This window comes from Muntiacus reevesi, chromosome 15 (genome assembly GCF_963930625.1).
Source record: "Muntiacus reevesi chromosome 15, mMunRee1.1, whole genome shotgun sequence".
NCBI lineage: Eukaryota > Metazoa > Chordata > Mammalia > Artiodactyla > Cervidae > Muntiacus > Muntiacus reevesi.
Window position 1 is genome coordinate 22,589,574 of NC_089263.1, and position 25,310 is coordinate 22,614,883.

Below are 25,310 nucleotides of genomic sequence, written 5' to 3' on the forward strand. Positions count from 1 at the left end.
ATGAACACATACCATACATACTCAAGGGGGGTGGATACGACGTGCATGATTTCCTAAATTTAAGTGAATATAGACCTCTATTCATGGGAAAATGTTGTACTAAATAACTTCAGAAAAAATGCTGCTGAGTTGTTTGCTTCAAATACAGTTACAAGGCTTAATGTTTAAAATCTCAGAATGAGCCAGTTGTAAAGATCTCTCAGAATCACCTAAGCATCTCTCTCTACATGAGGCTTCACCACAGCTGTACACAAGAGCACAGCAGAATTGAAACATCATTGCTCTCCATGAGCAATAAAGAAATATCAATAACACCTCCCTTTTTTCATTTTGTTTTCTTGGAAATTGTTACTGGGAAACTATTTTCTAATCCTCATTTTCCATGACTCAGCTCTTTAGGATGGAATAGTACTGGAGTAATATTTGCATCTTCACTCTTTTCTGTGCTTGCTGCTTTCCCATGGGAAAACTGGAAAGGAGACTGATTAAATTTAAGAAGACACATTCATACAATGTATTCAATAATAGGATGAGGTCACTGAAAGGAAGAAGGTGAATCTATGTGAATTGATAAGGAATATTCTCCTTTTGGAGGCTATTGAATAAAATAAGTATGTGGTCTTATGAAATAAGTATCATAGGCTATGATCTTTTGTCTAGGTACACAAAAGGGCACAGACATGCCTATATAGTGTATATATTACATATTGTTGTTCAGTCACTAAGTCATGTCCCACTCTTTGCAGTATGTGGACTGCAGTACCCCAGGCTTCCCTGTCCTTCACTAACTCCCTGGATTCGCTCAAACTCATTTCCATGGTGTCAGTGATGTCATCCAACCATCTCATCCTCTATCATCCCCTTCTCCTCTTTCCCTCAGTCTTTCCCAGCATCAGGATCTTTTCCAATGAGTTGGCTCTTCGCATCAGGTGACCAAAGTATTGGAGCTTCAGTATCAGTTCTTCCGATGAATATTCAGGGTTGATTTCCTTTAGGATTAACTGGTTTCATCTCCTTGCAGTCCAAGGGACTTTCAAGAGTCCTTTCCAGCACCACAGTTGAGAAGCATGAATTCTTCAATGTTCAGCCCTCTTTATGGTCCAGCTCTCACATCCGTACATGACTACTTGAAAAATCATAGTTTTGACTATATAGACCTTTTTTGGAAAAGTGATCTCTGCTTCTTAACACAATGTCTGTCATAGCTTTTCTTTCAAGGAGCAAGTGTCTTTTAATTTCATGGCTGCAGTTACCATCCACAGTGATTTTGGAGCTCAAGAAAATAAAATCTGTCACTTTTTCCACTTTTCCCCCATCTATTTGCCATGAAGTAATGGGATTGGATGCCATGATCTTAGTTTTTTGAATGCTGAATTTTAAGTCAGCTTTTTTACTCTCCTCTCTCTTTCATCAAGAGGCTCTATAATTCCTCTTTGCTTTCTGCCATTAGAGTGGTATCATCTGCATATCTGAGGTTGTTATTATTTCTCCCTGCAGTCTTGATGCCAGCTCATGATTCATCCAGCCCAGCATTTCTCATGATGTACTCTGCATATAAGTTAAATAAGCATGGTGACGGTATACAGTCTTGACGTACTCCTTTCCCAATTTTGAACCAGTATGTTGTTTCACATCTGGTTCTAATGGTATATATTTATAGCCTCTATGTTATCTATGCTAATTTATATATAGTTTCTCTTTTCAGGAAGTAATTCTAAGAGCCGGGAACTGGAATTTATAGAAGGAGGCTTTCACTATATTTTGTTGCTGTTTTTTTAAGATTAATTTTTATTGGAGGACAGTTGCTTTACAATGCTGTGTAGTTTCTACCGTACAGCACAGTGAAGCAGCTGTATGCATACATGTATCCCCCCCCTTTTTTTTTTTGCATTTCCTTCCCAGTTAGGTCACCACAGAGCACAGAGCACTGTGCTATACAGTAGGCTCTCATGAGTTTTCTATTTTATATATAGTATCAATAGTGTATTTACATCAGTCCCAATCTCCCAATTCATCCCACCCCGTTCTTTCTGCTTTGGTGTCCATACGGTTGTTCTCTACATCTCTGTCTCCATTTCCCTTTTGCAAGTAGGATCATCTATACCATTTTATAGATTCCATATGTATGTGTTAATATCTGGTATTTGTTCATTTTCGTTTTGCCCCTTTTAAAGGCTTGAACTTTCTAACCGTAAGCATACTATACTTCTATGGTCATTAATTTTTTCTCTTTTCTCCTTCACAATAAAAACTAAAGCTGGGGATTATGTTTTAATGGGAAGTAGTTTTTTTCACTCAGATTGGACTCTTATGTCTCATAGATTCAGAATCCTGAGAGAGGGTGGAGTAAGTGAGAAGGCCCATCTTAATTCCCAGCAGGGAACATGATGGTTACATTTGATGTTTTTCAGGTGTCCTGGATGTTTCAAGTTGGTTATCATTTTTTTTCTTAGCTTGTGGGATCTTAGTTCTCCAACCAGGGATTGAACCCCAGCCTTCAAGAGTGAAAGTCTGGAGTTCTACCCACTGGGAATTCTATCAAGTTGGTTTTCAAAGATCCTTTTAAGTGTCCTCTTAAAAAAAAACAAATATCAGAGCTGTCAAAATTATCTAGGAGTGATTTGGGGGAGGCAAGATGGGGAGTCATGGTAACTCAAAAATGTATGCATCATCCCGCATAATTTTCTTCTACACATTATTTTTTATTTAAACAGAGGACATTATCATGTTCATGCAGTTCCAAATCTTGTTTTGTCTTTGTTTCCCCCTCCACACACACACACACACAGAGTAATTTTTTCTTTAAAGAAAAGAAAGTCACACAGCTGCACACAAGCATTTGAAGAGCGATGTCTGGGCAAAACGACCAGAGAAACAGCATGTTCCCTGTGTGTTTGCACAATGCATGCATGCGTGCTCAGCTGTGTCCAACTCCACAACAGAAAAGACTTTTTTTTAAAAAGAGCAATTCAAGGGACTTCTCTGATGGCCCAGTGATTAAAAGACTTCGTCTTCCAATGAAAGGGTGCAGGATCAATCCCTGGTCAGGGAATCCCACATGCCTTGAGGCCAAAAACCCAAAACATAAAAAAAAGAACAATTCACTTATAAGAGAGCCTAGACAGGAGATGATAAAACCGCAGAATAAAATGGAAAACTACAGAGCTGAAGAAACAAACTGTGAAACATAACATCATTAGAAACTAACAATTCAGGAACCAAGAGAAAAAAAATAGAAGAAACATGGCTGAAGGTCAAATTAATAACATAGAAGCAAGACTTGGAAGTGAATGCAGTGTTGAGACAGAGAAAGAAAAGTTCTAAAGCAATTAGAGGGGTGAATGGAGGGCTAGTCTGCAAAGGAAGCTTCTGGGTGATGGAGATGTTCTATATCAAGAATGGGGCTGGGGTTCTGTGTTTTGTGTCCACCTGTTAAAACTCATCACTTTAGACAGGCAAAGATTTTGTATATAAATTATATCTCTCTAAAATTGATTTTTAATGCAGTTTTTAGAGATAAAATGAGAGAGAATCCAATATTGAAGATAGTTGGATTCTTCAAGTAGAGGTTTCAACACATGAAATAGAAAAAAAGTTCATAAATAAAATATGTGAAAAATGTGCCTAAAATACAGCCTGGAAAGGTTACACTGTCTTCCAGGAAAAAGTGATACAAAATGATTAATGTAAAAACCTAGAGCTTTCAGCAGAATGCCCTCCCTAAAGATACCCACACCCTAATCCCTAGAATATATGAATATGCTGTTACATGGCAAAAGGGATTCTGCAGATGTGATTAAGGTTATGGACCTCAAGATAGGGCGATTATCCCAGTGGGCCTAATCACACAAGCCCTTAAAAACAGAAAGAATTCTCTGGCTGGAGTTAGAGAGATGCAGCAGAACAAGAGGCAAGAGTGAGAGCGTGAGAGGTACTCAGCCCGCTGTGGCTGGCTCCAGGACGGAAGGGGCCAGGAGCCAAGGAATGCAGGAGGCCTCCAGTAGTGGGAACAGCTCCCGGCCAAGCGCCAGCAAGGAAATGGAGATTTCAGCTCTGCAACTGCATGGATCTGCACTCTGCCAACTGCCTGAATGAGCCTGGAAGTGGATTCCACCCTGGGCCTCCAGAGAAGAGATCAGGCTGACAGACGTCATGATTTTAGCCTAGTGGAACCTATAGAAATCAGCTAAATCTATTTGGTTTCTGACCCACTGAACTGTGAGATAATATATTTGTGCTGTCTTAAAGCACTGCTGCTTTAGGTGCTAAGTCGCTTCAGTCGTGTCTGATTCTGTGCAACCCTATAGAGGGCAGTCGACCAGGCCCCTCTGTCCATGGGATTCCCAGGAAAGAGTACTGGAGTGGGGTGCCACTGCCTTCTCCAGTCTTAAAGCACTAAGTTTATGTAAATGAATACACTTAAAAATTAAGACTTTGAGGATGAAGAAAAGAATTGCATAAGCATTTAGGTACAAAAATCACCTCCCTTATAAGAATAAAAAGTTAGCTGGACTTCAGACTCAGCAACATTCAAAACCAGAAAAAGATGAACAAAAGTTTTGAGAGAGAGAGCTGGGGTCCCAAGAATATTATGTCCAGTCAAACTGTTATTCAAGTACAAAGGCAATAATTTCCTGTCATATAGCAACAGTAATAGTACTAACCCAATGGGGTTAAGTTGGGATTAAATGAGATGTCAGAGTGAAAAGTTCAATAATTACAACAAAAATGACAACAACTAACATTCATTACATTGTTATTTGTGTGAGACACTGTTCCATGTACTTCGCATATATTTTATCATTTGCTCATAGTAACAACCCCATCAGAAAGTAGTATTATTATTCCCATTGTACAGATGAGGAAACTGAGGATAATTTATCAAAGATAATATAGTAGTTACTGGCATTATTTTACCCTGCCTCAGCAGTATCATGATCATCCAAGATGACAATGAAAGGATCCCAGGAAAATCTGACAATACTATTTTGGGGTATTTATTTTTCTGACTTCAAAAATGAATAAACAAACACCAATATCCACTTGTTAAAATAATTTTTTTGCTATTAAAGAAGAAGAATGCAACATATATCTGTGAAAGGAAAGCATATTTTGGGAAAAAATATTATCAGAAACAGAAGGAAAGGCTACAGCATCTCCTTAAAATTTAATGACAATAAAATTCAAGGAAACGTTCTATAAAACAAAAGATAAGTGAAGAGATTAAGAAAGTCAAAACATTAACTTCTCTGGTGGTCCAGTGGTTAAGAATCCATGTGACAATGTAGAGGACTAGGGTTCGATTTCCGGTTTGGGAAGATCCCATACGCTATAGAGCAATGAAGTCCGTGTGCCACAACTACTGACGCCTGCGCCCTAGAGCCCACGCTCTGCAACTAGAGGAGCCACCACAGTGAGAAGCCTGCACACTGCAGCTAGAAAGCCCCTGCTCGCAGCAACTAGAGAGACAGAACATGCAGCAACAAAGATCAAGGCAGGAAAAAAATAAACAGAACACTCAATACATGGCTGGAGAAAATCTCTGGCTTGGTTGAGAAAAGACTGAAAAAATACAAAAATAATGCAAAGTTGCTCTAAGAGAGAAGAAAATCCAAATGAATAGTAGGAAACACATTCATGGTAAAAACAGCAAATGGTTGTTTGAAGGGCAGATGTGCATCCAAAACATAGAGGAAAAAAACACAAAAAGGTGAGGGAAGTATCACATGTTAAAAACAGAGAAGAGATTCAATTCAGAAAGTTGATGAACCTTTACAATAAATAAGAAAAACAATAGAAAAGAGGCACAAATACAACAGAAGAAAACTTTCATGCATCCAAGAAAGATTTCAATCTATGTCCCCAAAATTCTGTTTACCAAAATCTGAAAAGAAAGTAATACCTGGACTGATTCTTTAAAAACCCTCCAATTTTAAGTATATGGAGAAAAATCTTACGCCTAAGTTAAAAAAAAAAAAAAAAGGTTCATAACACAAGTATAAAGGACAGTTTAGGCACACAGAAGATAGTTATTAAACAAGAGTTCATACATCTGCTCATTTGAGGGTATAAGAAAGGGACTCTTAAATGCAGAGTGTCTGAAAGATTTATGCCATCTATATAATCTCCCAGAAAAAAGATGCACAAAGATACACTCCCATTTAATGAGAATTTAATTTTTAAAATTACCATGGGAGAAAAACAGAAATAAGATTCAGCACTGCATACTGAACACTGCAGTATCTTTTGTTTAAATTTTAAAGAGGAAATTTGATGGTAGGAATTAAATGACTTCAATGTGTCCATCTTCTGGCCCCCAAATTCCACCCCAGCAAATGTGTCCTAAGGAGACAATTAGAGATGTAGAGAGGTGCAATTTGAGATTTGCTACAGTTTTATTTATTATAGTGAATAATTAGATACAAATTGCAGAAGGCCAGAAAGATCTTTCTAAAAATGTAATTGTTGTGATTACATCACTTGTTAAAAATTCCTAAATGACTCTCACTGCCTCCAGATGAAGTCCAAATCCTTTATGAGCCATGGAAGGCCTTCAAGACTTGCCCACTTTCCCGGCTGTCATTACCACCTCCTTAGCCTCCAGTCCCCTCTCCTCACTCAGTACCTCAGTGTCCAGTGTGGTGGCCCCCATGGATCAGTTGGCCTACATACAACCTCAATCCCTGACGGGCTGTTCCGATACCCATGTACATCTTAGGGCATCACTTCATGTACCAGCTCTCCCAGGAAGCCATCCCCGAGTTTTAAGCCTCACAACGCATCCAATCGCTAACTTCTCTGTCTGCCCTATGAGACCAACCCAAGGATGGGAGAGCCTTGAATTCAGGTCTCCTAACATAAAATTGGAGCTCTTCCTCAAATCACAGGCCAGAGCATCACCATCCGTCACTTAGTAGATCTGAAATGTTGGAGATAATTCCTTAATCTAAATGTTTGTTTCTTCTTCCCTAAAATGAAGCTAATAATAATGCCTCCTCATGGGGTCATTGTGAGAATTGGATCAGAATTAATCCACATACAACACTGAGGACACAGTCTGGCACAAAGTCCTCAATATTAGTTGTTACTACTGTTGTGAGAAAAACAGAATGCCTAAAACATAACCTGATTCAATTTGAGCAAACACAAATGGAGAGGCTAAAATGGCAGTGGAAAATACACAAAGTGTTCTGAATCTGTCTCATTTCCTTGGTTTTCGTACATGCTAAACGGGAGGGAGGGCAGTGTGACTAAGGAAGCTCTGTGAATTCCGTAGAAACTAGGAAGGCTCCAGGGAAGAACTTTTAAAGCAATGATGAACCATATCAACTGTCAACACATTCCACAGCTGAAAGCTAACATGGTTAAAACTGCAGTTCCCCTGGCTTTGCTTTATAAGCTGTAATTTTTATTTTCCTAATTAAAAATAAAAGCCTTTTGAACATCCGTTCTCTATGTAAAGTCAGAGCTTGAGCCACGGTAAACCACAGAGGCAGAAATATTTATCTTCTCCAGGCGGCTTTGGCAGGCATTCTTCAGGGATCCAAAATACAGCTATGTTCATCTTCTCGCTCACTGTCAACAGGCAAGCATCCCCAAACCACAAAGACAGGGGGAATAAAAGGATGAACTGGAAGCTGAGATATGTTGTGGTTTTGTTTGGAAATCAAGGGAATGACTAGAGTCAGAGTGGTGGGAGGAAACCATGAACTTCACACTAGACAGCGGGAACAGGGCAGAAACTGCCAGGCAGTGTGAATTATAAAGGAAAACTGCAGAGAGACCACAGAGGGAGGAAGAGGGATGGCGGGGAGAGGCAGCCATTCAGGCCCAGGAACAGGTGCTGGGGAGGAAGAAGGGGTCCTACAGGAGGAGAGGGCAGGTCAGCTTCGCTCAGTGAATGTGAACAGGAAGAGCCACCACCAAAGTCAGGTGTGGCTGACAGCACATGCAGGCTTGAGGATGAACATGGGGCCGGACCCTGCTGCAGCTTACACGATATGGCCTTTTTCCAGTTGGGTAAAACTTAAGAAAGACCCTGACTTCCTTGGTGGCTCAGTCGGTAAATAATCTGCCTGCCAATGCAGGAGACATGAGTTCAATCCCTGGGTCAGGAAGATCCCCTGGAGAAGGGAATGGCTACCCATTCAGTATTCTTGCCTTGGAAATCCCATGGACAGAGGAGCCTGGCAGTCAACAGTCCACAGGGTCACAAATAGTCGGATATGACTGAGCAGCTAAAACCACCACCACCAAGAGGGACCCTAGAGATTATCTGATCCGATAGTTCCCAAATTTGGATGCACCCCCCCCCCACCCCCCCCCGCGCCAGTCACCCAGGGTGTTTGCTAAAACATGCTGCTGACAAATCCATAGAGCTAGAAGTAGAAGAGATGATCACAGGCTGCAGGGGAAGGGACAGGGGATGGGGAGTCAGTGATTCCTGGGTACAGAATTTGTGGTGGGGATGATGAAAACTCCTGGCGACGAATGGTAGTGAGAGTTGCACAACAGTGTCAATGTACTTAATACCAGTGAACTGAACACTTAAAAAAGGTTAAGATGCTCCATTTTATGTTATGTCTATTTTACCACAATTTTTAAAAGAACTGGCAGAGCCAAAAGAAAAAAAATATGCTCTCAGAATGCCTGACTTGGCAAGGTCCAGAAATCTGCATTTTAAATAGCATCACAGGTGCTTCTAAAAGCAGCAATCTGAGGACCACACTTTAAAAAGTGCTATTGTGGGGACTTCCCTTGTGGTCCAGTGGTTAAGACTCCAAGCTTCCAATACAGAGGGCACAGGTTCCATCCCTGGTCAGAGAACCAAGATCCCACATGCCATGTGGCATGACCAAAAAAAAATTTTTACAGTGGTATTCTGATGATCAAAAACAGATCTTTCTCTTTTAAAGATACACACTTAAATATTTATGAATGAAATGACATGCTGTCTGGGTATGCTTCAAAAATGCCCCACTGAGGGTGGAGGCAGTGGTGCAGATGAAACAAGAGTGGCTCTGAGTTGATAACTGTTGCAGTTGAGAGACAGACTCATGGGTGGGGTTGTCATACTGTTCTCTCATCTTTCATACAGGCTTAATATTTTCTATAACAACCAAAAAAAAGCTTTTTTCAAAACCCAGGTGGGTGCCATTCCCTACAGAAAGGAGAACACAGTTAAAGTGAAGGAGGCAGCTCGTTACAGGCAAGGAACAGCCAATGGCAGCGAGTGCTGGAGCACCCCATTCCAGTCTAAGTTTGGGGGTTGGGGGTGTAGTCAGAGATGAGGCTGGGAGCCAGGAAGGGTGATACCTACCCCACTATGACTCATTGGCTGGTCAACAAGCATAAGTCTTCGGGAAATGGGGAAACACTGGGATATGATGAACATTGTAAGAAAAGATTAGACTTCTGCCTTAGTCAGACTGGGTGGATCTGAGGAAATCAAAAGTGAAAGTGAAAGTGAAAGTCTCTCAGTCATGTCTGACTCTTGGCGATCCCATGGACTGTACAGGCAAGGAATTCTCCAGGCAGGAATATTGGAGTGGGTAGCCATTCCCTTCTCCAGGGAATTTTCCCAACCCAGCAACTGAACCCACGTCTCCCACATTGCAGGCAGATTCTTTACCAGCTGAGATCAAGTGGGTAGCAAATTAGAGAGTTGTTGTAGGTGTCCTGGTAAGTGACTTCAAGACCTGAACAAAGGTGATAGTAGGGATGGAGAGAAGGAGAGCTGCAATGGAGATTTTAGTAGATATGACTTCACAACTCTAATTAATTATAGACAGGGGAAACATGAGCAAGAGGCAAGAATGACGCTTCCAGTCTAGGGAACTGACAGCAAAGCCTTTAACCAAGAGAGAACACACAGAAGGATTAGCAATGGTGATCTAATTGTGTTTTTTTTAATTAATTTTTATTGGAGTATAGTTGCTTTACAATGTTGTGTTAGTGTCCACTGTATAGCAAAATGAGCCACACATGGAATATCGCTGTGCTGTGTTTAGTTGCTCAGTCATGTCTGACTCTTGGTGAACCCACAGACTGTAGCCCAACAGGCTCCTCTGTCCATGAGGATTCTCCAGGCAAGAATACTGGAGTGGGTTGCCACTGCTTTTTCAATCCCTGGGTTGGGAAGATCCCAACCCAGGGATTGAACCCAGATCTCCTGCATTGTAGGTGGATTCTTTACCATCTGAGCCACCAGGGAAGCCCCATGGAATATTACTCAGCCATAAAAAGGAACAATATTGGGTCATCTGTACAGGCATGGGGAATGTGGACCTAGAGAATGTCATAAAGAGTGAAGTCAGAAAGAGAAAAATAAATATCATCTATTAACACATACATGTGGAAGCTAGAAAATGGTATAGGTGATCTTATTTACAAAGCAGAAATACAGACACAGACATAGAGAACAAATACTAGATAGCATCTAACTGTGTTCTGAGAAGAGACCCTGGCAGGATGTATCATTCAAGACTGAGAACTTCCTGACCATCCTTGTGTGACAGTTACAGACTCCCTTGCAGGTGTCCAAGTTCCTTTTCTTCTCTAGATTTCATCCCTTACAAAACCATAGGAGATCAGAGCTGGGAGAAGCTTCCAGTAGCATTTAGCCTAACACCCTCCTTGTACAACTGAGAAGTCTAAAGATGGTAACTGTCTAAAATCCTGATGACCTTTTTAATATGTTTAAGGTTGCCCTAACTTCAAATGAAAAACAACAACAAAAATCAAATACATACCTATAACCCTTCCTTTTCATCAACTTGACTACCAGTCTTCCTTCTTGAATAGTCAGGTACCCATTGCCCCATTTCCTTGTAATTCAGAATTCATTCCCTAAAGATCTGCAGCGTTTTACTTCTCTACACTTTGAACACCACTGTTCTAAAATTAACTGAGTTTGCTCTGCCAGGAACTGTCTGATGTGGGCCCTGGTCATAAGCAAGGTGAAAAGACAGCCTTCAGAATGGGAGAAAATAATAGCAAATGAAGTAACGGACAAAGAATTAATCTCAAAAATATACAAGTAACTCCTGCAGCTCAATTCCAGAAAAATAAATGACCCAATCAAAAAGTGGGCCAAAGAACTAAACAGACATTTCTCCAAAGAAGACATACAGATGGCTAACAAACACATGAAAAGATGCTCAACATCACTCATTATCAGAGAAATGCAAATCAAAACCACAATGAGGTACCATTACACACCAGTCAGAATGGCTGCTATACAAAAGTCTACAAGCAATAAATGCTGGAGAGGGTGTGGAGAAAAGAGAATCCTCTTGCCTGTTGGTGGTAAAGCAGACTAGTGCAGTCACTATGGAGAACAGTGTGGAGAGTCCTTAAAAAACTGGAAATAGAACTGCCATATGACCCAGCAATCCCACTCCTGGGCACACACACTGAGGAAACTAGAATTGAAAGAGACACATGTACCCCAATGTTCATCACAGCACTGTCTATAATAGCCAGGACATGGAAGCAACCTAGATGTCCATCAGCAGATGAATGGATAAGAAAGTTATGGTACATATACACCATGGAATATTACTCAGCCATTAAAAAGAATACATTTGAATCAGTTCTAATGAGGTGGATGAAACTGGAACCTATTATACAGAGTGAAGTAAGCCAGAAAGAAGAGCACCAATACAGTATCCTAATGCATATATATGGAATTTAGAAAGATGGTAATGATAACCTGTATTCGAGACAGCAAAAGAGACACAGATGTATAGAACAGTCTTTTGGACTCTATGGGAGAGGGCAAGGGTGGGATGATATGGAAGAATGGTGTTGAAACATGTAAATTATCATATGTGAAATGAATCGCCAGTCCAGGTTCGATGCATGAGACAGGGTGCTTGGGGCTGGTGCACTGGGATAACCCAGAGGGATGGGGTGGGGAGGGAGGTGGGAGGAGGGTTCAGGATGAGGAACACATGTACACCCATGGCAGATTCAAGTCAATGTATGGCAAAACCAATACAATATTGTAAAGTAAAATAAATTAATTAATTAAAAAAATAAAATTAAATTAACTGAGGAAGACTTTGTCAGACAAAACAGCTTTTCCTCAGTCCCCAAAGCTATTCCTTGGTTTCCTGTGAAGTCTGAATACTAGCTGCTGCACCTCTCCTTTAAAGCTTTGCTCCCTTGCTCTTTCTAACAGTGAGCCTTCCTTGGATCTATTCCTTCTTCCATTTACAACTCCTACTCTTTCATGATCCACTTTTTCTTTTTTTTTTTTTGAACACATGATTCACTTTTTAAAAAATATTAATGATTTGGCTGCACTGGCTCTTTGTTGCAGCATGGGAGATCTTCAATCTTCGTCTTCAATCTTGGTTGTGGCATGTAGGATCTTTTTAGTGTCAGCATGCAAACTCTCAGTTGTGGTATGTGGGATCTAGTTTTCCGACCAGGAATCAAACCTGGGCCACCTGCACTGGGAGCTTGGAGTCTTAGTCGCTGGACCACCAGGGCAGTTCCCAAGATCGACTTTTGACTCCACTTTTTCCCCTAAACCTCCACACTTCCACCATGAGCCAAATACTCCTCTCTTCAGTCAGTTATTCTCGGGTCATTCACCTCATGGTGTTCACAATGTCTTCTGGGTTCACATCCAGATGTTCTGCACATGTCATAAATGTGATGTGCCAGTTTTCTTGGCCCCCTTGGTCACTGGAAGCAAGGTGCCTTCTCAAAGAAAAGGAATCCATGTGCCCATGGGGCTCACTGCTGGATTGCACCACAGTGAAAACAGACATTGACGGATGAGAGCCTGTTCTGAGAGGAGCAACGGGGTTGGTAAGGGATCTAAAAACAATACACAAAAACCACTGAAAAGGCTAAGAATGATGGGAAAGATAGTGCTTTAGGGATTCAGTTTTCTGCAAATTTGTGAAATCTTGTCACATGGGACGAGGCATAGATGTGTTTTTTTCTGTTTCGGAAAGCAGAAATTGGAAGGAGGTTATATTTTGGCTCAAAAGGAAAAAAAGTACTGCAAACAACTCAGGTTGCTCAGTCCAAGAAAGAGCTCTCAATGCAGTGAACTGTGCCCTTGCTGAAGGTGTTGAAGAGAGAGACTGGCCACCCAGCCTCTGAGATCCGCTTTGCTCTGACATCCTGTGAATTGTTCTCCCTGTGACAGTCTGTCAGCACTGCAGGCTTCACATATCTGATGTGGAATCAGCTGTCCTGTCCAATTCCTCAAGTCTATCACTGATGCTGTTTTGTTTCTAGATTCCTGGGCGAGATTCAATGTCTTAGATTCCTTGCTCTCTTTAGGCCCCCATACCTTCACCTCCAGAATGTTTCTTGACATGCTGTTGATACTATATCTCCATGGATACCATGACAGCCCAAACTTGCTAAATCCCGTGTGGACAGAAATCATTGGATTTTTTATCTCTCTAGAGTTTAAGCCTGGCCTTCTCATTTTATAAGTAAGGAAAATGAGACACAGAAAAATGAAAGACTTGTCTAAGGTCACATGGTTACAAGTGGTGGTTCTAGGCTCCAAGACTCCTGGTGCCATGTTCTTCCATGCCCCATACCACAGCAACTCTGGGAGTTCTCCTGATAATCACTCAGGCCATCATGTTACATCTCTGTAACTTAACTGGTTTGATAAACATTGGCCATGTCTTATCCATGGAATGATCGGTTTATTTGGTTAACACTGTGATGGTCTTTGGTCAAATCATACGTGTTAATCTAGATCTAGATATTACCCCCAATCTGGTAACTGTAACAGACTACTGAGTCTGCTTTGAGTTAAAAGGCACTGTTCTTTTCTGTGCTTCTCGTAGATGCTGCCAAAGTAAGACTGCTGAATTGTGCAATAGAGGAGACTTCTAGCCAGTTCAGGCTCTCTAGAGTCTGCAAATCCAGGTCATTTGGATTTGAAACATATCATTGTACTCCAATGAGTACAAAAATGACATATATCATGTTAACTGGCTAGGCCTTGAATACTCCCATAAAAGGTCCTGGACTCACGTTGGTTCTTCTGTTGCTATTCTGGTCTCTTCTAGTTCTTGAGCTTGTTTCAGCCAAGGTAATTTAGCTTCCACTGGACTTTTTTCTAAGGAAAAAGGAACATAAACAACAAGCTTAATTATTGTTAATCATTCAAGAGCTGGACATGTGATTGTTATTTACTGGAGATTTCATCAATTTTTTTTTCAAATGAACAGTGCATGAAGTGGCTTCTGGACGAAACCAAAAATTTCTGTCATGTATTTTTTTAATTAACACATTATCAGAATGCAACCAAACAATCCCATGACACAGTTGAATACATTCTCCAAGTTAGCATAAAAACACCTTTTATAAATCAGTACCAATCTCTGTTGTTTGCATATTAAAACTCTGATTTCAACCAGATCAGTTTGCTTTCTTTTGCCACACATTTTTTGCCCACTGAGTGAAGAAATTAATAGAGACAAGCAAATAACATAGAAGGCTTAGAAAACTGCGAGGAGAAAAGTCTGTATTATGGTTTACTCAAACTTTAAAATGTTGCAGTTGTTAAGAGAGATGATTACCAATTACAGTTGGCCTGCAGGAGCAAGCTGGTGCCCTTCTCTGTCCTTTGAAGCTTCCTAAGATGTGAAGAAACCATCTAATTATGAAGTGAGAGGGAAATAATTTTGGACTGCTTTGGAGAAATCACAGATGCCAAGAAAGTGGCTATAAAAGTATCACTGACTGCAGAAAAGAAGGAGAAAAGACTTCCCTGAAGAAGTTATATAATCAGTATTTGTACCTTGCATGGAAACCAGAGATTTTTCCAGAAGACAGACATCATGAAAGAAATGAAGAATTAGTTGCTTATGAGGCTATTTGTATGAAGAATGCACCCAGAAATCATGAAGAAGAATCTTACCATCCTCTCTAATGGGCCAATAAGGACGATTCCTTGGCATTGACACTTGGGAGTAACTCTTTTTTCATTCCCAAAAGGAAATACTTGTCACAAGGATTGGTAATACCTTACTAAAGTGCGTGTATGGAAAGCCTCCTGTCTAGAGGGGAACACATACATACCTAAGAGGTGGTGCCAAGGTTTGCTCACCCATGGATGCTACCCATGTCTGCTAATTCATATGGAACAAATGGAACCACACAAAAATTTCTGAGTGCATCTATAAACCTTGACTGGAGATTAATTTATAAATCTAGACTTTCAGTCTAGAAAGTTTTCTTTGTTCATGGTAGACAATAGGACGTACGATGAAGAGGACACTGTTCCTTCCACTCTGGTGGAAGGCAGGTAGAAATTTTCCTATTCCTCTCTCCCTTCACCCTCTTCTTCCTTTTCTTCAAAACAGGCACTGAATCACTAATTTTATGTCCACTTCTTTCTGGAATTATTTCTCATCTGATCTCCAGTAGCATATTGGGCACCTACTGACCTGGGCAGTTCATCTTTCAGTGTCCTATCTTTTGGCCTTTTCATACTTTTCATGGGGTTCTCAAGGCAAGAATACTGAATTGGTTTGCCATTCGCTTCTCCAGTGGACCACACTTTCTCAGAACTCTCCACCATGATCCATCCATCTTGGGTGGCCCTATACGGCATGGCTCATAGTTTCATTGAGTTAGACAAGGCTGTGGTCCATGTGTTATGTCCACTAAGAAATGTTAATATAAACCTACACAGACAGGAGCCACTGTACCTATACAGTAAGTCTCCTACATATGACCCTTCAAGATGTGAACTTCCAAAGATGTGAATGTGCATCTGGTTTAGCAAGGAACCAGAACCTGTGCCATAAACATCAAGCATGAGTGACACTGCAGCCTGTCTTCCGTATCCAACTGCTAACAATCCTTCAGCTCTACCATCTCCCACCCCCCTCCTTCCTCCAGTCAGTAACTCTTCTTGCCTGTTCAATCGATGCCAGCCCATGTTCTGCACTACTGTACTTCTTAAGGTACTTACTAGAAGATTAAAAGTGTTTTCTTTATGCCAGTACCATACTGTCTTGATGACAGGATGGGATGGGGAAGGAGGTGGGAGGGTGGTTCAGGATGGGGAACACATGTACACCCGTGGCAGATTCAATGTCAATGCATGGCAAAATCAATACAATATTGTAAAGTAATTAGCCTCCAATTTAAAAAAAGTGTTTCCTTTATTATTTGTTTCTTTTAATGTATTGTTTGTGTGAAAAGCATGATAAACCTATTACAGCACACTACTATATAACTAATTGTGTTAGTTGGGTACCTAGGCTAGCTTTGTTGGACTTACAAACAAACTGGATTTATGAACCAGCTCTCAGAATGGAACTTGTTTGTTTGTAGGGGACTTACTGCACTGAATCAACAAGATCTATCTAAGTTTCTCTTCAAGATCAATTAATGACACAAGTTTAACTTCTTTATCTAGGTGGACAGGTCAATCTATCAGTGAACAGTTTTTGTAAGAAAGTTAGTATGTTTAAATGCAAATGCTGCAGTATTAGTAAGAGAGCTGTAGAGCACCACCTGATTTCACTTTAAAATGCACCATAAATTTACCTTTTGGTTTATAACAGGGGATGGGAATGATACATTCTTCTTTGATGTGCAACTTCAGCTGTGGGTTACAGCCACCAACGTGCTGTCCACGGTGGTTGATGCACAGCACAACTCGATAACGCAACCCTCGGCCACAGGTCACTGTGCACTTCAGAGATAAAAAGAGAAGTCAATGAAATTCTTCTACCTGAATATTAAACACAAAGGACCATCAGATAAATATTACATAAGAAAGGGGATGGAGGCTAATTTCCCATGATTCTTATGCTTCAGGGTCCCTCCCTTGCAAGATTACTTCCAATTCTCACTTTGAAAAGTATTTCAGGTGAGATCACAGCACAAGAAATATTGAAATGCCCTAAAATCTTTCTATACAAATATGAAAGAATAGGTTTTTCTCAAACTTGATTAAAAATTCACACAACATCATCCAAAACAATCTGTGAAGACAAAAGAAGCCTTTTGAAACAACTGATTAAAAAGATACCAAATTTTGCTGAACCACGCTACAGGATTACCTCTCTATTCTGTGTATAGAAACTTATCTTGCAAAAATATCATATGAAAAGGCCCTCTAAGGGTATTCAGCCAAAAATGTAGGAAAAAATACTATAGGTGTAATAAGGCAGTTAAAATGAATGAAAACATTATGTTATTTTCTCTAAATTTTGTGAATTTTGTGTTGTCAGCATTTCTTTTCTTGAATAATTTATTTATGATTTAGAAGGTACTGTTGCCTGTGAATGGAATTTTTTCAAGTCATGAATATCCAGGATATCTTTGCAGTTTATGTACATTATGTTGGTAAGTATATATGTATGTATGCATGTTTTTTTTTTTTTAAATCAAGACTAGTTTTTAGGACTACTTAAGGGTTACAGAAAAATTGAGCAGTGATTATAGTGCAATAAAAATAAAATAATTTTAAAAAAGAAAAACTGACCAGTTAGTATAAGAGTTCCCATATGCCCCCTCTTCCTTACACACAGTACCCCCCAATATTAATATCTTGCATTAGTGTGGTACCTTTGTCACACTGATAAACCAATACTGATATATTATTCTTAACTCAAGTCCAGAGTCACATTAGGGTTGTCAACTTTAAAATACTTGTAATTTCTTACAATTTCATTATTCTAAATATTTATTTAGATACTCAAAATTTGTGTTTTGTATTCTTTTTTCTTAAAAAGTCACCTCCTTGGTAGGGGAGGGATAGACTGGAAGTTTGAGATTAGCATATGTAAACTGTTGCATATAGAATGGATAAACAACAAGGTCCTACTGTATAGCACAGGGAACTATATTCAATGTCCTGTGATAAATCATGCTGGAAAAGAATATGAGAAAACAATGTATAAATATGTATAACTTGATCACTTCATTATGCAGCAGAAATGAACACAACACTGTAAATCAACTATACTTGAACAAAATAGAAATTTAAAAAAGTCACCTCCATATTGTTTAAACTTCAGGTCCCACCAATCCTGGATCCACCCCTGGAAGAAGTCAAGAAGCCTTGGGCACATGCCACAGAACAGATAGTGTTTTGCAGATGTGATCTCACTAAGGGGTTCTGATACACTGGCAGGTCAACCGCTTCATTCCTATTTAACAGATGAGCCAATCAACAACCCGCCAACTAAGGACCTTCCTCAAAGTCAAGTAGTTCCTAAGAGGCCAAGTGGAATTCCATCCCAGAGCCTCCTGCTGTCAAAATAATGACTTCACCACTGCTTCATAAAGCTTGAAGATTCTTTCCTAAGTCCATAGATGTTTCTTAAAATGTCAGAGAAGAGTTTCAGAGGATATGGAGGCCTTTTGCAGCATAGACCCATCTTCAAGAAGTTCTTAAAAAGATGGGAATACCAGACCACCTTACCTGCCTCCTAAGAAACCTGTATGTAGGTCAAAAAGCAACAGTTAGAACCAGACATGGAACAATGGACTGGTTCAAAATTGGGAAAGGAGTACGTCAAGGTTGTATATTGTCACCCTGCTTCCTTAACTTTTATGCAGAGTACATAATTTCAAATGCTGGGGCTGGATGAATCACAAGCTGGAATCAAGATTGCCAGGAGAAATATCAACAACGTCAGACACACAGATGATACCACCCTAATGACATAAAGTGAGGAGGAACTAAAAAGCCTCTTGACAAGGATGAAAAAGGAGAGTGAAGAAGTTGGCTTGAAACTCAACATTCAAAAAACTAAGATCATGGCATCCAGTCCCATCACTTCGTGGCAAATAGAAGGGAAAAAGTGGGAATAGTGAGGAATTTTATTTTCTTGGGCTCCAAAATCACCAAGGATGGTGACTGCAGCCATGAAAGTAAAAGATGTTTGCTCCTTGGAAGGAAAGCTTTAACAAATCTAGATGTTGTATTAGAAAGTAGAAACACTACTTTGCTGACAAAGGTCCATCTAATCAAAGCTATGGTTTTTATAGTAGTCATGGATGGATGTGAGAGTTAGGCTGAGCACCAAAGAACTGATGCTTTTGAACAGTGGTGCTAGAGAAGACTCTTGAGAGTCCCCAGGACAGCAAGGATATCAAGTCAAGTCAATCCTAAAGGAAATCAACCCTGAATATTCATTGGAAGGACTTATGCTGAAGCTGAAGCTCTTGGCCACCTGAGTAAAAGAACCAATTCATTGGAAAAGACCCTGATGCTGGGAAAGACTGAAGGCAAGAGAAGGGGACAATAGAGGATGAAACAGTTAAGATTGCATCACCAACTCAATGGACTTGAATCTGAGTAAACACCGGGAGATAGTGAAGGACAGGGGAGCCTGGGATGCCGCAGTGCACAGGGCCCCAAAGAGTCAGACACGACTTAGTGACTGAACAACGACATCTCAGTGGCTTCCAAATAGGCTGCTTGCCTCTGGGTTTTCCCAGCATCAGTCTATCTTACCTCATTTACATAAAATATAACACATTTACTCTCTTCAATAAAAAGAGTGAAGCTTCATAGTAACCACCAGATCAAGAATACAATTCTAGGGACTCCCTTGGTGGTCCAGTGGCGAGAACTCAACCTTACCAATGCAGGAGGCCTAATTTCAATCCCTGGTCAGGGAACAAGATCCCATATGCCACAACTAAAGATTCCTCATGACACAACTAAAAAGAGCCCACATGCCACAGGAAAGATCAAAGATCCCACATGCCTCAAGTAAGATCTGGTATAGCCAAATAAAATAAATAAATATTTTTAAAAAGAACACACTTCCAGGGTCAGTTTTAGCATCTCTGTCTTAATCTTCCAATTCTTAATAACATGAATTCTCTCTTTTATCCAGATGAATTAGTGCCTTTTCAGCCTCCAGTCATTCTGTGTCATTTCTGCTTTACTCCACCATCCTGGCTTAGCCATACCCCACAGTGATGCCTTCTCTAGGCTCCTGCATGGTTTAAGTCTGCGAATCTGAAACATGGGTTCAGCAATATAAGGGCAACAAAGACTTTCCAAATAACTGTTTCAATCCCTGTTCCTTTCAGATATACCATGGTTCTCAATCATTCGTACCTGCTCTGATGCCTCCAACATTCTGCCTCACATCATCCTTCAACTGTCTTCTCAGCTCTTCAGGAGTAGGAACCATGTTCACATACAACTTCTGCATCCACCATGTTGCCCAGTACAGTACTGGCCACAGAGCAAATAATCATTAAAGTCTGAGACTGAATTAAAAGTGGCATATTCTCAAATCTTACCTGAGACCACTCCATGGCGATCCACTTGGGACAGTCGAACAGATTGCAGGTTTGCATCACCTTGGGCTTGGGCGCGTACATGCACTTCCATTCTTCCACCTGAAGTATCGCTCCGTGCATGGACTCCTCCACACACACAAAGGTGCGCCTCTGAATCCCGCCTCCACAGGACACTGAACATGCAGTCCAAGGGTTATGTTCCCAGCTCAAAAGCAAACAAGTGAAAACACATTATTCATTTGTTGCTTGCTTCAAGTTTGCAAAGTTGATTGCAACAAGTACAGTCATAAGACTTTAATCTTAACTACTACACACACTGTGCTGTCTTAACTCCTTGGTCCTGAAGGTTATTGTCAGATGGGAGTAACACACCTGCCCCAGTATATTATAACAACAGGGCCACTGTGTGAAAGCATCTTCAATCTGACTCTAAAGTATAAAACATCAATGGACAGTATTACCAGGGAATCATACAAAGTCAGTCAGAAAGGACCAACCTAACATGTCTAGGTATAAAAGGGAATGCAAATATCTAATCAACTGGAATGTGTAACGTGCTGTGCTTAATCACTCAGTCATGTCTGACTCTTTACGACCCCATGGACTGTAGCCTGTCAGGCTCCTCTGTCCATGGGGATTCTCCAGGCAAGAATACTGGAGTTGGTTGCCATACCCTCCTCCAGGGGACCTTCCCAATCAAACTCAGGTCTCCCACATTGCAGGCAGATTCTTTACTGACTTAGCTACCAGGGAAGTTCCCCTCTGTAATACCTAGGTATAAATGCATGCTTGACATCTCCAGTGACAGAAAATATTACCTTTGAGGCAGCCTATTCCATATAATTCTTAGAAAAATCTTATGTAATTAAAGTCTTTGTTCCCTTAGCTCTCTGTAAAGGGTCTAGTCTCATACATTTAAGACTACTGCTACAGATACTATGGGCTTCCCCAGTGGCTCAGACAGTAAAGAGTCTGCATGCAGTGTGGGAGACCCAGGTTCCATCCCTGGGTTGGGAAGATTCCCTGGAGAAGGAAATAGCAACACACTCCAGTATTCTTGCCTGGAAAATCCCATGGACTGAGGAGACTGATAGGCTACAGTTGATGGGGTCGCAAAGAGTTGGACACGACGGAGCGACTTCACTTTCACCTTTCACAGATACTAAAGCTCCTTGCAAACTGCCTAGAGCATATTACAGAAGGGAAAAGGAAACACGTAACTCACCGAGGGAGAGGCTGGAAGTGGTCGTAGGGCATGATCTCTTTAAATCCATCACTAGAAATGAAGTCGTGAGAATATAATTACTACTCAATACATTTACTCATTTGACTAGTACAGATGTCATATGACAAAAGACAGAGTTCTTTCAAATTATATTGACACTTAATATGCCAACTGTTCTGAACTATTTCCCCCCAAATTTCCTTTCCACTTGCACGTTTTTGCTACCATCTCCTTAATTTTTAGGGATATCTTTGATATACAACTTACCTAATTCTATATGAAAATGAAGAAAATGAAGCTAGCAGTATATACTCATTAAAGTAGTATATGTTTATCATCTCTTAATTTCGATAAATCTATTTATCCCCTTTTATCCTCTTAAATTATTGTGATAAAATAAATTCATGATATTAACATACTGTCTTATTAGCAGGATCTTTAGAAAATCACTTTGTTTAACAGGATCTGTCTTTTGAAAAGGCCTCTATTCGTGATTGTGTACACCTGGGATTACAGGAAATACACAGCTTCAAGATAGGAAATGAAATCCACTGAGAACGCTTCCCTTTCCACTTGCACACTGCCTCAGCCAGCTGGCAGAGAGCTGGGGGATTCTGGGACTTGATAGTGTGCTGTTATTTTAGGATCCTGTAGCAAAGTCAAGAAACTTCCCCAATCCAGAAGATGGATTGCCAACTTCTGGCAATCCAAGTCACCAGGTACTAAATTATGCAGCAGGATGCTTTATGCATAGCTTTTCTGCTCTGGCAGTCAAACTCTCCACTTCCTGCACTATGCATTATTTATGCTGAGTTTAAGGTGAACACTTCAAAAGTCGAAATGTGGTCATCGGTAACCCCGTTTAAAAAGCTAAAATGGTGAATTATCGATATTCACAGCTGGTAGGTGGACTAGACGTACTTGAATGAAGAGACCTTTAATGCTGTATACACAAGACATGGTCAGAGAGGTTCATGACGAAAAGCGAAAGGTCACAGCACATGGACACAGAGCCCACAAGCGCGAACCAGATGCGTGAGCAGATGAGCCTAATGCCTCCTGACCAGGTTGGAAATGGGTTCGCAGGTACCTGCCACCAGGGTACATTCAAGGTCATGCAATGGAACTGTGCTGCTTGATAAGGATGGATCAGTCACAGCTGCCATTGATTTCTTTTTTTTAATGTTTAATTGGAGAATAATTGCTTTACAAAATTGTGATGGTTTCTGCCATCCATCAACATGAATCAGCCTGTGTCATATAGGCTCCCTGTGTCATATGGCAAATTCCCACCAGCTGTCTGTTTTACATATGGTAATGTATGTTTTCATGTCACTCTCTCAACTCATCCCACCCTCTCCTTTCCTCATTGCATCTACAAGTCTGTTCTCTGTGTCCCCATTGTTGCCTGGCAAATAGGCTCATCAGTACCATCCTTCTAGATTTCATATATATGTGTCAATATATGATATCTGTCTTTCTCCTTCTGACTTACTTCAGTCTGTATAACAGGCTCCAGGTTCATACACCTCATTAGAACAAACTCAACTGCATTACTTTTAATAGCAGAGTAATATTCCATTGTATACATGTACCAAAGTGCAGTGATACAAACCTTGATGGACAAGGATCCATGCTGCATTCCTTCAGTTTGGGTTTTGGTTTCACATTTTCAGGGTAGTAATGGCAATAATGGTCAGGAACCACCCTCTTCAAGCGGATATCCACACATTCAGCAGAATTGAGCTGATACCCTAAAGCGGCAGAAGAGAAGTGTCTGAGTATTGCATCCATTTGGGATTTCCTTGGTAATGTTATTGCTTGCCACACATTTTTTTCTCTCTTCTTTAAGAAACTCAACTCAGTGGTTCTCAACCCTGGTTGTATAACAAACAGAACCATGTGGGAGCCTTTAACACATACCAGCACCCAGGTCCCCTTCTGGTCCAATGAAATCAGAAGCATTATAGTCAAGAAATCAGCATTCCCACAGGTTAAAGTGGGAGGAGTGGGTCCTATCTGTTCCCATGGTCACACTGCAACTGAAGAAATATGGCCATTCCTTTATTCCCAGGGCACCTAGAAGGTAGAAGCAGCAGATGCCCACTGCTTAATCAGAAGAGGGTGTAAGGCGCTTTAGCAAAAGCACCAATAGAGAGCTAGCAATTGGACTGAGTGCTGCTTCCAGTTTCCCAAACTCCTTTAGGTTTATAGCTACTGTGGGGGAGCGAGTAAGATCATGAGTGTAAAAGCTTTGTTAACAATGTAAACCTTTAAACAAAGGCTGGGTGATATGGTACAGCAGCAGCAGCAAAGTTATGACCAACCTAGACAGCATATTAAAAAGCAAAGACATTACTTTGCCAACAAAAGTCTGTCTAGTCAAAGCTATTGTTTTTCCAGTAGTCATGTATGGATGTGAGAGTTGGACTATAAAGAAAGCTAAGCACCGAAGAATTGATGCTTTTGAACTGTGGTGTTGGAGAAGACCCTTGAGAGTCAGAAAGGAGACAGAAAGGACATCCAACCAGTCAATCCTAAAGGAAATAAGTCCTGAATACTCATTGGAAGGACTGATGCTGAAGCTGAAACTCCAATATTTTGGCCACCTGATGCAAAGAACTGACTCATTTGAAAAGACCCTGATCTGGGAAAGATTGAAGGCGGGAGGAGAAGGGGACGACAGAGGATGAGATGGTTGGATGGCATCACTGACTCAATGGACATGAGTCTGATAAACTCTGGGAGTTGGTGATGGACAGGGAGGCCTGGCGTGCTGCAGTCCATGCAATTACAAACAAAGAACCGGACACAACTGAGTGATTGAACTGAAGTGAACCAAACTGAGCAGCAAAAAAAAAAAGAGAGACTTTTTAAAAAAGACTCTCAGGTTCCTCTAAGATGACTGAAATGTTTGACTAAGATTGAGAATGACTACTTGTGTTATAACTTGCATTATAACTGATTTGTGTTATACTTAGCACTTACTTTTTAAGATTTCTGTTTTGATATGGACCATTTTATTTTTAAAGTCTTTATTGAATTTGCTACAGTACTGTTTCTGTTTTATGTTTTGGTTTTTTTCTTTTTCTTTTTGGTCACAAGGCATGTGGGATCTTAGTTCCCCAACCAGGGATCAAACCTGCAACTCCTGCATTGGAAGGCTAAGTCCTAACCACTGGACCACCAGGGAAGTCCCTGATTTTAGCACTTATGATTAGAATGTTATAATAGACTCCTTTGAAAATTTTTGGAGCTCATGTACAGAAGGTGATTCAGTGTCATATCTCTTTACTGTTGTCATGGCACTATGCAAGGCTCTTGTTTCCTTATATTTCCCCTTCTTCCATTACAATCCCCCAGAGACATCTATTTATTGTTAATGTGTTAAATATACATCCATCTTTTGTAGTGTTGTTTCATGTGTATCTGCTTTGACTAAATAAATAATACTGTGTCTTAGATCGTCTTCTGTTTTCTACTTTTCTCACTCAACATTACATTTCTGAGAAGTACCCTTGTACTGAGCTGTTGTTTCGCTCTTCTGTATAATAAATATTCCATTGCTAGTACACTTTACTCATTTCCTGCCCTGGGGTACCTAGGTTACCTCTGACAACAATGAGCTTTCTAACTGGGGAAATAGCATTTTCTATACAGGGGAACAAAACCCTCCTATCTACATCTCCCCCTGCCTCATAAGCCTTCAAAGAAAAAGGAATGAAGACTTATTCCTGATTCTATTCAATCAGTTTGTACAGTCTCTGAGGAAAGTGAACATTCCATATGGATGAGGGCTGTAAATTCAAAA

The 25,310-nt window shown here is 40.5% G+C and overlaps 1 protein-coding gene across 3 annotated transcripts in view; it reads right to left on the reverse strand.

The window, feature by feature from the left end:
- ADAMTSL3 (ADAMTS like 3) overlaps positions 1–25,310 on the reverse strand; it is a 361,288-nt gene that overhangs the window by 119,661 nt on the left and 216,317 nt on the right. For all 3 annotated transcript variants that reach the window (XM_065906671.1, XM_065906673.1, XM_065906672.1), the window contains exons 11-15: positions 23,115–23,253; positions 21,500–21,550; positions 20,275–20,479; positions 16,549–16,696; positions 14,020–14,104 (exon numbers count right to left, since the gene is read on the reverse strand). In XM_065906671.1, coding sequence (XP_065762743.1) covers positions 14,020–14,104; positions 16,549–16,696; positions 20,275–20,479; positions 21,500–21,550; positions 23,115–23,253 — 628 coding nt within the window. The remainder of the gene's footprint in view (positions 1–14,019; positions 14,105–16,548; positions 16,697–20,274; positions 20,480–21,499; positions 21,551–23,114; positions 23,254–25,310) is intronic.